Source organism: Equus asinus, chromosome 21 (assembly GCF_041296235.1).
Source record: "Equus asinus isolate D_3611 breed Donkey chromosome 21, EquAss-T2T_v2, whole genome shotgun sequence".
In the NCBI taxonomy this organism is placed as follows: domain Eukaryota; kingdom Metazoa; phylum Chordata; class Mammalia; order Perissodactyla; family Equidae; genus Equus; species Equus asinus.
Genome location: NC_091810.1, coordinates 88,115,941 through 88,130,714, shown reverse-complemented (window position 1 = coordinate 88,130,714; position 14,774 = coordinate 88,115,941). Strand labels below are relative to the sequence as shown.

Genomic DNA, 14,774 nt, shown 5'->3' with positions numbered 1-14,774 from the left:
ATTCATTGAATTGTCCATCTGCATTTTCTTTTAATTTGTTGAGTTTTGTTTTTTGGGTTTTTTTTGAGGAAGATTAGTCCTGAGCTAACCTCCATGCTCATCTTCCTCTGTTTTATGTGGGATGCCTGCCACAGCATGGCTTGACAAGCAGTGCATTCATTCACGCCCAGAATCTGAACCAGTGAACCCCGGGCTGCTGAAGCAGAATGTGCAAACTTAACTGCTGCGCCACCAGGCCAGCCCCACTCGTTGAGTTTTTTAGTGATAGCTATTTTGAATTCTCTGTCATTTAGGTTATAGATTTCTGGGTCTTCAGGATTCATTTCTGGGTACTTGTCATTTTCCTTGTGTTCAGGAGATTTAATATATCTTTTCATACTGGTTGTTGGCGTGGACTTGTGCCTCCCTATAGAGATAGAATTTGGTCCCTGCTGCCACTACAGGGAGGGGGCAGGAGCTGTGTAATCTGAGCTCCAGGATCCCTGTCAGATGTGCCTGTCCAAGCCCAGACCACTCCTTGGGATCTCAGCAGCCCAATGGGGTCTCCCAACCAACTGGGAGATTAATCACACCGGGGCTCTGTGCCACTACTGCCTGCTCCCACAGTCCCACCCAGACACGCACCTCCCTTCAGGACCGTACCAGTACTATGGGCATTTACACAGCCAGGAGCTTGTTCGCCTAGACTAGCAGCTCTGCCACCATCTGGTCCTAGGTTGTACCAGCTCTTGTGCTTGGTGGTGGGGCCTCCCCTCTGGGTTTGAGCCAAAGTTCCTCCCTGGCACCGTGGTGGGGTTGTGGTGTTTCCCACCAGACAAGAGAGTGATCACATAGGGGCTCAGGGCTGCTGCCACCTGCTCCCATAGTCCCACTGAGTTGCATTCTCCCTTTTGGGGCCGCTGTGGTACTTGTGGATGTTTGTGGCAGCTAGGGGCACTTTTGCCTGGCCTGCAGATATGCCGCCATCTGCTTCTAGGTTGCACCAGCATTTGTGCTTGGTGGGTGGGTCCTCCCCACTGGATCCAAGCCAGAGCCATTCTGCAGTGGGACTGTGGGCTTTCCCACTGGACCAGTGAGCGACCACACAGGGGCTCAGGGCTGCTCTCACCTGTTTCCATAGTCATGCTGAGGCGCATGCCCACCCTTGGGGCTGCGGCAGTGGTGTAAGTGCTTCAGCCAGGAGAGCAGTTGCCAACGGCTATTGGGCTGCCTGGGGGCTGGAGAGTTCTCACCTATCTCCACCACCTCCCTGAGATTAGTGCCTCCACTTTCAGCTGTATAGCAGCACGGGTCTCTCAGGTGTTCTGAGGTACTATGTGGGTATCCTCCGCTGATCAATGAATGTCCATTTAGTTGTAGTTCAAAGGGGAGAGACAGAGGGAACAGCTCACTCCATCATGTTGCTGACATCACTCAGATTGTTTGCTTTTTTGCTCTTGAGTTATATCATTCTTTATATATTTTGGATATTAACCCCTTATTGGATATATGATGTGCAAATATATTCTCCCATTCAGTATGTTATCTTTTCATTTTGTTGATCTTTTCCTTGACTGTGCAAAAGTTTTTTAGTTTGATGTAGTACCATTTGTTTTAATTGCCCTCGTTCCTTCAAGAGACTCAAAGGACTATCAGCAAAGTATCTTGAGAGGCTTATATCTCTGCTGTCTCATTTCCCATTCATTCTTTAGCTCATTCTAATCTGGCTTTGTTCCCACTATTCTGCTGAAATTCTTGTTGTCGGTGTCAAAAACAGTCTTCCTGATGTCAATCCAATGGCCACTTCTCTTTTCCTATCTTATTCACCCTTTCAGTAGCATTCAGTACAACTGACCATCCTTCCTATGTGGGATCTATGATACTACATTTTCTTGGTTTTCTTTTTACTTCACTGACCACTCAATCTAATCTTTATTGGCTCTTTCCCTGTGCTTTATCTGTGTTATCCACTAAATATGAGATTGAGTCAGGACTATGTAATTGGGTCTTTTTCTCTGTCGACACTCTTTCCTTAAATGAGAGAGAATCTGGTATCATCTCGTCCTTTGCTTTAATATGATTTATATTTTGATGATTTCATAGTTGAAATTCCAGTCCAGATATCTCCTGAGGTTTGGACTGACAGGTCTATACAGGTTAGGTCCTTTCAAAAAACAGATGGCACACACAAAAATGTTTAACTGAAAATAATTTCATGAAGGGGATATTTTCTTGTCATAGGTGAGGTTAAAAGAACCACCAGGGAATGTTAAGGAACCCAGGGACTAGGAACAGCAGAAAACGTATATTCCCCTTAGTCCTGGGCAAACCGAAGAAGTAGTGTTATCAGAACCTGGTTGAGAGCTAGAATCGTGGTGCAGGAGAAGGGCTTTCATTGTAGAGTGATGTAGCCACTGCCAGAACCACATCAAAACCCAGAGGGAGCAGGAAATTTAAATACCACACTCTCCTCCTGCCCTCTGTTCCCTTGTTGGTGCTTCTTGTTGACTGAATTCCATGGGAAGCCAGAGGGAAAGGGATCTTGAGTGATGAAATCCATTAGCCTCCCAGGCACAGAGCAGGGCAAAAGAGGGCAGAGAATGGATCTGAGGGTTAGAGAAGATGGCAAACAGAGACTATCCAACTTCCTCTTTGTCATCTCTACTTGCTTGTTTTATAAGCATCTCAGGTCCAAATATAACATGTCCATTAGAAATCTTTATTTTCCCTTCCTAAACCTGTTTCTCTCCTAGTCTTTTGTGTCTTAGGAAACAGTACCACTATCTACCTAACTGCTCAAATCAAAACCTGGGAGCCATTCATGAACCCTTCATTTCCTTCATCCTTTACAATTAAGTAGTAACAAATCCTATCAAGTCTTCTCACAAACTATATCTTTCCATCTCTGCTGCCACCACCCTCGTACAAGTGACCATCATCTTTCTCCAGGACAACTGCACAAACTCCTGGCTGTTGTCTTCTTTTACTCATCCCTTACTACATTCTTTACTTAGTTATTTCCACAGCATTCTAAGTGCTCTTCTTCTACCTTAAACTCATATCATTCCCTGCTGACATTCCTTATATGGTTTTCATTACTCTTAAAATAAAACCTGTAAGGCTAAATGTGATCTGCATACCTTTCTACCCTCATATTGTGCAACTCTTTTCTTCCTTTCTCTTTATGTTTCAGCATTGTTTTGTTTGTTTCTTAAACATGTCAAGCTTTTTCCTGCTTCAGAGTCTTTGCACTAGATAGTCTCTTTAGTAGAAATACTCTCTTAGATTTTTCTCATTCTTTAAATCTCCTGAACACCCTATCCAAACTCCATCATCCCAGTTTTTCTTTATCACATGATCATGTTTATTTGCGTATAGCATTTATCACAACCTAATTTACATATTTACTTATTCAATATCTTCCACTCATTAGTCTCCCTTATAAGCTAGTAGGGAGAAAGTGACTTTGCTTATCTTGTACACCTGTATCTGGTACCGTATTCTAGACATACGTAATAAATATTTGGTGAGTGGCAGATGAATGAACTATTGGTCTAAAAGCAAGAGCTATAAAATTAGAATGTTGATGTAGACTATGTGTCATCTATATCTACTTTTCATTTAAGAAGCATTTGCTGGAACCAGGCAATTAGTGAGTTATGGATTATTAAGCCTAAAAGTGAGAATCCAAATCAGAAATTTGCAAATTAAGTGTAATTTTAGGCTTGAAAAATAGATGATTCTCTCTGCTTGGCAAGAGAGAAAAGTTTAGGGGCCAGCCCGGTGGCACAGCGTTTAAGTGTGCATGTTCCGCTTTAGCAGCCCAGGTTTCACTGGTTCGGATCCCGGGTGCAGACATGGCACTGCTTGGCAAGCCATGCTGTGGTAGGTGTCCCACAGATGAAGTAGAGGAAGATGGGCACGGATGTTAGCTCAGGGCTGGCCTTCCTCAGTAAAAAGAGGAGGATTGGCAGCAGATGTTAGCTCATGGCTAATCTTCCTCAAATAAAAAAGAGAGAGAAAAGTTTATCCCAACATCTAATCTGGAGAGACATGTTGAACACCTGACTTTCCCTCTGCTATGTGCTAGTTCACATCTCCTGCCCCACTCCTCCCCTTGGCAGTGTATGTAACCTAGAGATACCTAAATCAAGTGCTGCAACGTCAAGCAATGCAGCTTTCTTCTAGAGCTGGAAAATACTTTAGTTGCTACTCCTCCTCAGCTCTTCTGCTTGCCCCTTTTCCTGCCTGTATATAAAGATTTTGAAAGAGAGGAATGTTCTTGTTTGCAGAGTTCTCACATTCCCAGTTTGTAATAATATTAACAAGTTAAGTTTATTTAGCACTTTACTATATTCTAAGTGCGTGATGTATGTTATCTCATTTAACCCCTACAACAACTCTATGCAATAAGTGTTTTCATTATTCCCATTTTGCAGACTCAGAGGAGTTAAGTAGCTTAGCCGGCATCACACACTAGGAAGTGTCAAAATTGAGATTCAAATGCAGGTTTGGCTTACTTAAAGCCCATACCCTCTCCTCGAGGACCCTCTTTCAAGAAAGAATTAACCCTATTCACTTCAGGACACCCAAAGTGCCATGGTCAGTGATACCTGGCCTGTAACTGTTGCTGCCCATGGCCTTGTACCCCTTTACCACTATTACCTCAGGGAATATTCACCCTCTTCTGTGACTGTTGTTCTGGCAGGGTACCTTTTCGCTAACCAAGTACTTTTTTTTCCATCTTAGTTCTAAATGCTATAGAATAAGAACAGTCACTTGTCTTTTTCTGTTCTTCTCCTTATGATAAATATCCCATCCATTCTGGATCCTGATGTGAATCAGATCCTGAGGATCCCATTCAGCTCGCTCCATAATGCAAAAGCTCATGATTTTCTCCTTGTTTGATACTATTGAACCATATTTTGTCATGGTGATTATAAATCAGTTTCACTAACTTTTAAAATACTAGATATGAAAATACATGCTTTTGAAGAAGCTTAATTCACCAAGTGTTTATTTCCAATATTCTAATATAGTTAACTAAAATAGAAATGATGTTAGTTAGATAATTTGTTGATTTCTGAAATTTAATTTGTTTAAAACTTACATAATATCTGTTTCATGGGTTTTTTTTTCCTTTGTTCCTTAGGCTGATTATTTGCAGCCCAAGTTGTTGGGCATTTTGGCCTTTTTTAACATGCAGTTACTGAGCTCCAGTGTTGGCATTGAAGATAAGAAAATGGTAGGTAGTAATAGTTGAGTTGCAAAGTGCTGGAATAGAATTCATATGGGAGATTCATGCGGGAGACATGATTTCTGCTTGTAGCTGCAAACATTCAAAGATAAAAAATAATCAAATGTATGATATTCTGTGTTCCTAAACAACTTGTATAAGCTTTTGGGAGTCTAGAAAGAGGAATTATATCATTTCCAGTTCTTTTATTTATAACAGACAGAAACTTCAACCCAAACTGGCTTAAAGGAATTTGTTGCCTACATAACTAAAAGTATAAGGGTAATATAGCTTTTTTGGTCTAGCTTGATTTTGGACACAATATTCTCAGAATCAATCTCTTAGCTCAAATTCCCCTGGGTTGGCTCTATACTTAAGTGCCAGATGACGGCCCCAGCAGCTTCAGGCTCACATCATCACAGCATCTAGCTCAATGGGAAAAAAGAGACCAGCAATCCCTGATAGCTCAAGCAAAAGTTATATAATTGATTCACTGGTCCACATTGGTCTGATGTGGGTCATGGCCCATGGTGTTTTTGAATAATAAAAATACTAGGTTATAGTAATTAAAGTAACTTCAATATTTGTCAGTTTGTGTTTAAATGCATTTAGCACAGTCAAGTCTCATTATTTCTGCTGTAACAGTTGATCACCACTGGAAATTTTTGTCCATAGATTGGGATAGAATTTTAGATACTAATTAAATTTCCCTTTTGTTGCTTTGCACCTCTCAGTCAGTAGAATTATAATAAAAATCCATAAATGGAGGCTTTTATTTCAGTGTGTACTACCCTTCTCTTAATAACATTAAGGAGCCAAGAAAGACATGATACAGTATTAAACTCTACAAATTTCAGCAACCAATACTTGTTTTTTGGCGTCAACTGGTAAATTTAATCTCCTAAACAACTTCTATTTCATCTACATGGGATCTTTCGTATTGTTATGCCAAGTGAGAGAATGACCTCAAATCTAGAGAACTGGAGTGTGTACTTTAAACAATAAAGAGCTTGCATGTTTTGGCACATAGTTATAGTTGACTAGAGTTTCTTTACTGCTTCATTAGAATCTGGAGCTGTTGGTACGAGTCTGATTCTGTGTTATACACACAATAAAATATGTGTATTATTTTCACAAAATAATATTCACATATTTCACAAAATATGTGTATGTCATCAGTTACTTGTTTGTTTTACTAAGTTTAGAGCATCTTGAATTTAGTGCTATTAGGACAAAAATGCATGTTCTGCATAGCAATTTGGGATGGATATGAAGAAAATTAAACAATAGGTACTATAGTGTTAATAAATTTGAAAATTACTGTTCGAGAGGACCACCAGGACCAAAATAACAAATCATCTTCAAGGGAAAAAAAAAATAAAATGAACTCAACTTGTCTTTTTCAAATTCATAATTCCTACCTAAGAAGTTAGACAAAATGCACTGGCCACCATTTATTAGATCTGTGTTACCAGAGAATAGATACTACTCTTGAGACAGGGTGGGATACACTTGTCCTTAGGGCTCATCTGCTCCTGTCAGCTTGTTATAGGCTTTATTTTAAAGCCCTACTTACTTTTTAGGCCTTGAACAGTTTGATGTCTTTGATGAAATTGATGGGACCCAAACATGTCAGTTCTGTGAGGGTGAAGATGATGACCACGCTGAGAACTGGCCTTCGATTCAAGGATGATTTTCCTGAATTGTGTTGCAGGTAAATGATTGCCTGAGTAGCACTAACTCAAATTCTTATCTCTTTGAAGGAAATTAGGTTTAAATGTAAATAATTAAGATAGAAAGTCTATTTGTATTGAAAATGGAATGTTTACTTCCTTTTTTTTAAGATTTTATTTTTCCTTTTTCTCCCTAAAGCCCCCCAGTACATAGTTGTATATTTTTAGTTGTGGGTCCTTCTAGTTGTGGCACGTGGGATGCCACTTGAGCATGGCGGTGCCATGTCTGCACCCAGGATCCTAACTGGCGAAACCCTGGGCTGCCGAAGCAGAGTGCGTGGACTTAACCACTCGGCCACGGGGCCAGCCCCTACTTCTTTAAAAATATTTTACTATGAAATCTTATAACATACTGGGAAATAGAAAAGTATAGTGAACCCCTACATACGCATTTCCCAACCTCAGCAGTTATCAACATTGCTAATCTTGTTTAATCTGTCCACCTCTACCTTTTTTATTGTTAGTTGGAATGTTTTAAAGCAAACCTCAGTATCACATCCTTGTACTTGTAAACACCTCAGATGTATCTACTGGATAAGGGCATTTAAAAAATATATAGCCATCATGAATTACTATATTTAGCAGAATTAATAGAAATTCCTTAGTATCATCTAAAACTCAGTCCATGTTCAGATTTCACCAATTGTCTCAAAGATGTTTTTCCCAAAGATGTTGGTTTGTTTGAAGCAGAATCAAATCAGATGCACTTGTTAGACATGTAAGTTTTTCTTTTAAACAGATTCACCCCTTAAGACCCCTCCCCACACTTCTTTCAGGCCTTCGAGGTTTTGGCATATAGAATTTGGCTGATTGCTAATTTAATTTAAATATTACTGCTAACAATAATGAATACAGTAATGTCTACTGAATGCAGTTTAAGCTTCTTGGAGGTTCTTTTTTTTTTTTTTTTTAAAGATTTTATTTTTTCCTTTTTCTCCCCAAAGCCCCCTGGTACATAGTTGTATATTCTTCGTTGTGGGTCCTTCTAGTTGTGGCATGTGGGACGCTGCCTCAGCGTGGTTTGATGAGCAGTGCCATGTCCGCGCCCAGGATTCGAACCAACGAAACACTGGGCCGCCTGCAGCGGAGCGCGCGAACTTAACCACTCGGCCATGGGGCCAGCCCCTCTTGGAGGTTCTTTTTGTCCTTAGACTGTATCTTATTGGAGATGTGCAGTCAGAATTATATGTTTTAAAGTCACATGACGTAATTCTTTTCTGTGTGCATGTGCCACCAACTTGATACTGTTGGATTCAATTGCTACATTTTGAAAAATTTTTAGAAGTTACCTTTTCTCTTTATTTAATTTAAAAATCATATAAAACATTTACATCATATATTATCCCAAATTCAAATTAGTATAACAGGTTACACTCAGAGAATCTAGCTTCCATTCCTGACCCCCACAGGTATCCATTTTTATTAATTTTTGTATAATCCACCCTTTCTAAAAGTACAAGCAAATGCACACACTCTCATATTTTTTTATATTAACCTTGCCTCAAAAGGTGGCATATTATCAACACTGTTTTTTATCTTGCTTTTTTGACTTAATATATTATAGAGATCACTCTATTTGAGTATACAATACTGATCTTTATCCCATTTTACAGCTGCCTTTTAATCTTATTGTTTGTATATATCATTGTTTGTTCAGCCAACAACTCATTGATGGCGCTTTATAAATAATAAAAGTAATGTGACTTTTAACTTTTATTTGTTTTTTCACATAGAGCTTGGGACTGCTTTGTTCGTTGCTTGGATCATGCTTATCTAGGCTCCCTTCTCAGTCATGTAATAGTAGCTTTGTTACCTCTCATACACATCCAGCCTAAAGAAACAGCAGCTATATTTCACTACCTCATAATTGAAAACAGGTATTGTAACTGAAATTAATAATAAAGATAGCAGTTTTTTATTACTGTATTTTAATGTCTCAAGATATTAGGATTACTGTTGGTAATGCAGAATTGTTCACATTCTTTTTAATTTAGAGTCCGTCAATAAACAAAAGTAATTGACATGCTGTAGGTCAATATATATTGAACTAATGCTATTTCTGTTGTGACATGGCTTCATTATAATTATAAATTTATTAATTAGTAGATCAACTCAAAATTATTTTCATCAATTTTTAAAAAGGTGAGGCTAGATTTACCTTCTTACAGTAAAAGGCAAATAGTTGAATAGCGTGAGAAAGATTAGGAGGATATTCACCTACTTTCCATAGCTTACCTTAGTTGAAACTCTTACTGCTTCATTGCCTTAACCGTTTAACCAACCTCCCTTCCTGTAAGCGTTTATTACGTTTCTTCATATTCTTCATATTTAGAAGCATCTCTTTACCTGTATCATTCCAGCATATGGAGACGTTCTGTGGTTCTCTGTTTCCTGATAAACTGATAAATTGCAAATTGCTTATCTTGGTATTCAGGCTTTGTAAAATCTGGCCACATCTTATTTCTTAAAATTCTTTCCCAAGATTTTTCAAAGCAGACACTAGGCTGTAGCCAATCCAGACTACTATTGCAAAAATATACATTATTCCTTTTGATTTTTGTTTTTCACTCAGGCTGCTTTTTAGCCTGGAATGTCTTCCTAAACATTTTAAAATTTTTTTCATGTTTGTACTTAACTGTTGAACTGGTTCTTTTGCTTCTGAAAAGTTAGGAGTTAAGTACTTCTTATTTCCCTATCTACCCTTATGCTATTGCTATCCCCGTTAATCATTTCCAGTAACTCTCTAATCAGGGAGAAGGTACAGAGTAAAAGGTTGATGTAGCTTTTTTCAGTTAAAATGCTTGTATTTTTTGATATTTTGTACATGACAGAACAACATAATCAGTGATCTGGATCACTTTTCAAATACTTTTTGGATTATTTTGCAAATAGTGTATCTTTGCTGTTTATTACAGAGGAATCATTTCTCTACCTTTTTCATATGATGAAAACAAATTCTCTTTCACTCAGTGCTGGATAGAACCTTAAGCTCCCTGAGTGAAGGAATTATTTCAGCTTTCTTATTGTTAAGTCTGCGGTATCTAGCACATAGTGGTACATAGTAGTTAGTTAATACATATTTGTTGCATGAGTTAATGAAGACTAGAATTTAGAAACACTTTTTATTTGGACCCAGAAAGATTAGTGTATTATATTTGAAGCAAATTAAAAATTGTAGCCTTGATATGAATTATTTGCATATTTTTCTCTAAAATTCTTTATGAGAATTTGTATTTTGGGGTTGGGTTTGGCTATCTATTGATGCATTACAAACCACTCCAAAACCTGGTGCCTTAAAACAACTAACATTTTTATTTACTCATAATTTTGCAACTGGGCTGGGTTAAGCTGGTTGATTCTTTGGCTGATTTTGCCAATGATCATTGGTGTGGCTGTAATCAGCCGGCAGATAGATTTGACTGGACTTCTCCCTCTTTCCATGTAGTCTAAGAGCCTTTCTCTTTCTATGTATTCTGTCCGTGTTGGTAGCCAGACTTCTTAGGTGGTGACTCAGGACTCTCATGAGCATAGAAACACAAGCTGCCAGACCTTTTTAACACTTGGACCACAAACTGACACAGCATTTCTTCTGCCACATTCTTTTTGTTAAAGCAAGTCAAACACCTAGCCCAAATCAAGAGGATGTGACTGTACGTGGGTGTGTATACTAAGAAGTGTAGTTTATTCAGGGCCACCAATATAACAGACTGCCACAGGGTGATTTTCTTAGATTTGATTATTTGCCGCTCTTAATTGGCTGAGCATCCTAGACATGGTTAGGAAGAATACTTTGCATGTCAGTAATCGACTAGCACTTCTAAGTATGAATTAAGTTGGTCTTAGTTTCAACCTCTGCTTTATATATTTTTAGTATTCATACTATTTGCAAATACATCTTTTTCTTCCCACTAACTTTTAGGGATGCTGTACAGGATTTTCTTCATGAAATATATTTTTTACCTGATCATCCAGAATTAAAAAAGATAAAAGCAGTTCTACAAGAATACAGAAAGGTATTTAATTTTTATTTATGGTTTAGGAGATCATTGTTCCCAAGTTTGAATATGTTTCATAGAGATTCTTTAGAATCATATCTAGGGATAATATAGTCATATTCTGATGGTGAATTACTAGATAATCCTATCATGAATCCATGATTTCTAGAAGGAAGTTTTAGCATTTAGATCAAAGATGTAATAGCATTAGATAGAACAGAGACCAAAGAATACAGTTCTTACACCTTTACTACCCAGGTCAATATGTCCTTACTTACAAGTCCCCAAAAGAAGAAGCTGCCGTAGCTGCATTCCCTGAGTAAAGAGAGAAAAGCTGTGGGAAGATTCTGATTATGTTGTGCTAAAAATTGTGGTATGGAAATGTCAGATCTGACTGATTCCTGAGCTTTAGAAGGGGAATAATCTGTAGTTCCCTCATCTTGAAGTCCAATGAACTTTCTGAAATTATGAAAATATTATTGTTGATTCCATAGAATTTTAGGGCAGAAAGTGGGATACCTGACCTCAGGTCAGAGTGGCAGAGGTATTTACTACAGACCCCAAGATTGGCTCTGAAGATTCTATTTCCTGTTTTACTGAGTAAATCATCATAGTCATAAAAATGTAAGTAGTTAAAGTAAGGAATGAATTATCTGCATAGTCTGTAGGCCTGGTTCAAGGCTATTTTGTCTGTTAAGGGAAACTTGTATTTTTTACCAAGAAAGATTTATTTTAGATAAGTAAGTTCATATTTAGTTGGAATAAAATTTTTCTTCAGCTCTAAAGATTTTAGGGTGAAATTCCTTTCACCAAGATTTACTAAAAATGACATGTGCTATACAAAGGAAGAGATGGAAATTATTTTTTAAAACTACTTTTAATAGGGGTATAGTTTAACTACTTTAATGGTAACTCTGTAGGGACTCCAGGCCTTCCAGAATGGTTCCTGAAGTGGTTCATTGATGAGGTGTATCTCTCTGTGCTTTTTATATAGGAGACCTCTGAGAGTACTGATCTTCAGACAACTCTTCAACTATCCATGAAAGCAATTCAACATGAAAATGTAGATGTTCGTATTCATGCTCTTACGAGCTTGAAGGAAATCTTGTATAAAAATCAGGTATACTGAGATATAATTTTAAAACTATAGAAAAGAAACGTTGAAAGTTTAAAGAAAAGATGACAGATTGGTGTACTTGCTTGAGATTCAGTAGGTTCAATGAAAGAAGTGATTTTTTCTTAGACCTAGATTATCAGATCTGACTTAAAATCAGTAATCCACAAGATGCCCTTTGAGGCTGATTACTGGGGATTTGTGGTTTTTTATTATTGCTTTTGAAGAGTCATAATTTGATGGTTATATTTTAGGTTACTGCATCTTCTTGGGTAAGGGTGTATGTGTTTGTACAGCAGTAGTTTTTGTGAGTCTTCTCATATAATTTCCTATAGTTACCTGTCATATGAAATTTTAGTAATTTTGCCATTTTACATTTTGACTGAATTAACTCCTTTTTTTTTTCTACCAGTTATTGTCCTTCTGGAATCTCCTTTTTTTTTTTTTTTTTTTTAGTTTTATTGAGATCATACTAGCTTATAACATTGTGAAATTTCAGTTGTATGTTATTATTTGTGAGTCATCATATAAATGTACCCTTTTACCCCTTATGCCCACCCCACCACCACCTTCCCTCTGGTAACCTGTTCTTTTTGTTTATGTGTTAGTTTATCTTCCACATATAAGTGAAATCGTATGGTGTTTATCTTTCTCTGTCTGGCTTATTTCGTTTAACATCATACCCTTTAGGTCCATCCATGTTGCTGCCCATGGCACAATTTTGTCTTTTTTATGGCTGAGTAATATTCCATTGTGTATATATGTATATTCTGCATCTTTTTTATCCAGTCATCAGTCGATGGGCACTTAGGTTGCTTCCACTTCGTGGCTATTGTGAACAATGCTGCAGTGAACATAGGGGTGCATAAGTCTCATTGAATTGTTGATTTCAAGTTCTTGGGTAAATACTCAGTAGTGAGATAGCTGGGTCGTATGGTATTTCTATTTTTAATTTTTTGTAATTCTTTTAGTTTTAGTGAAGCTAAATTTTTGTTTACTTGTTCATAGTGCCCGTGAACTTTGTTCTTTTCCTTGTCAACATAATGTAGATTATGCCTAACCTTGATGAGAGTGAGAACTGGTATTTAAAATACCAAATCACTACTATAAATCTATAAAATGGAAAAAATTTAACTGAGGTGCTGATTTTTGCATATTGAGAACCCGTATGATAAGATGTGAGAGCCTAAGACCCTCATGAATTAGTAGATTACAAACTGGGCTATATTTGGATTTTCATGATAGAAGGAAGCATTTACTTAGGACAAAAGATATACACGATGGTAAGAAGTACATTCTTCTGGGTCAGTGAGCTGGTATAACCAGTGTGGGTAGCGGCCAATGTGGAGATGGTTTACCACATGCGAGGAGCCTTGAATCTCAAGTGTAGGTTTTATGCTCTCTTAACCATAGGTCTATATTATCAATGTTACAACCTCATTCTCTGCCCTACACTACATTGAAACTACCTTGTGCTTACTCCTTACCCCAAACCTCTATCTGTGTTTCAGATAACTTAAAGGACCACTAGCTTTTTAATTTAATATAGGGATTTATGAGTAGCAAAGAATCTCTCCTCTTGGCGTAGAGATTTTCTGGTTTTAGTTATTTCTGAGCAGATGACATGGTCATGGTCTAACATAAGGAAGTTTCATATTGATCATCACCTCTTAGATGTAAAAAACTAAGTCTGAGAACTCAAGGAGATTTCATATAGTCTTAGGAAAAAGCCATAGCTGCCCCACTTTCGCCACCTGTGTCACAAAACATAAATCACATCTGGTAATTCCCTGATAAGCCTTCCTTGCTTGTAAAGCCCAAGTGCTAATAGGTTAGCTAGCCAAAGTAAGAAGGTAAGTTCACTTGGAATAAATTACAGTTGGTCATGGGATATTATTATTGTTAAAGTCTAAGATATGTCTCCGGGTTGACTATTCTGGAGTCAATTTTCACAGGTACACAGTGGGTTTTTGCAATATGTGGATTTAGGTCTTTTATTTCCAGAAAGTTACTTTGACCTTTAGATTATAGTTTTAAATATTATTCCAGTATTGCAAGGATGGTTCATATTTGGCAATCCTTTAATGTAATTCACTGTATTAATAGACCTAAGGAGAAGAATTCATACTGTTATTCTCATAAATGCTGAAACAGCCTTTGACAAACTGTAGCATCCACTTCAGATAAAAACACTCAAGAAAATGTGCATTGACACATACTACCTTAATACAAATGTATGCATGTATGTGTATACGCACACATACTTAATGGGGGAATAAAATGCATTCCTACTAGAAGCAAGCTTGCTCATTATCTGCACTACACGCTAACATTCAGTTGGAAGTATTGGCCAATAAATTTAGACAAGAGAAGGCAATCAGAGGCATAAAAATTGGAAAAGATGTGAAACTATTTGCAGATGATATGCTAATATACTTGGAACACTATAGAGAATTATCAGTAAAACTAACTCAGACAACAAACTAATTCAGGAAGGTAGGAGGATATAAAAATCAATAATCTTCATATAACAAGAAATAACCAGGTGAAAGACTTGTTGGAAAACCCAATTTACAATAGTACCCGAGAAAGATAACATACTTAGGAATAAGCATAACAATAAATGTATAAATCAATAAGTGGAAAACTTTGAAACATTCCTGAAAGACACAACAATGTAAGAGAGATCAGCAAATGGAGAGCATCCCTTATTTATT

The 14,774-nt window shown here is 37.4% G+C and overlaps 1 protein-coding gene across 2 annotated transcripts in view; it reads left to right on the top strand.

The window, feature by feature from the left end:
• Positions 1 to 14,774, top strand: part of ATR (ATR serine/threonine kinase) — a 108,694-nt gene that overhangs the window by 37,396 nt on the left and 56,524 nt on the right. For both annotated transcript variants that reach the window (XR_011496619.1, XM_070493461.1), the window contains exons 17-21: positions 5,132 to 5,224; positions 6,799 to 6,929; positions 8,682 to 8,825; positions 10,868 to 10,961; positions 11,938 to 12,063. Coding sequence is in view for 1 of the 2 variants with exons in the window: in XM_070493461.1 (XP_070349562.1) it covers positions 5,132 to 5,224; positions 6,799 to 6,929; positions 8,682 to 8,825; positions 10,868 to 10,961; positions 11,938 to 12,063 (588 nt within the window). In the remaining variant the exon portion in view is untranslated. The remainder of the gene's footprint in view (positions 1 to 5,131; positions 5,225 to 6,798; positions 6,930 to 8,681; positions 8,826 to 10,867; positions 10,962 to 11,937; positions 12,064 to 14,774) is intronic.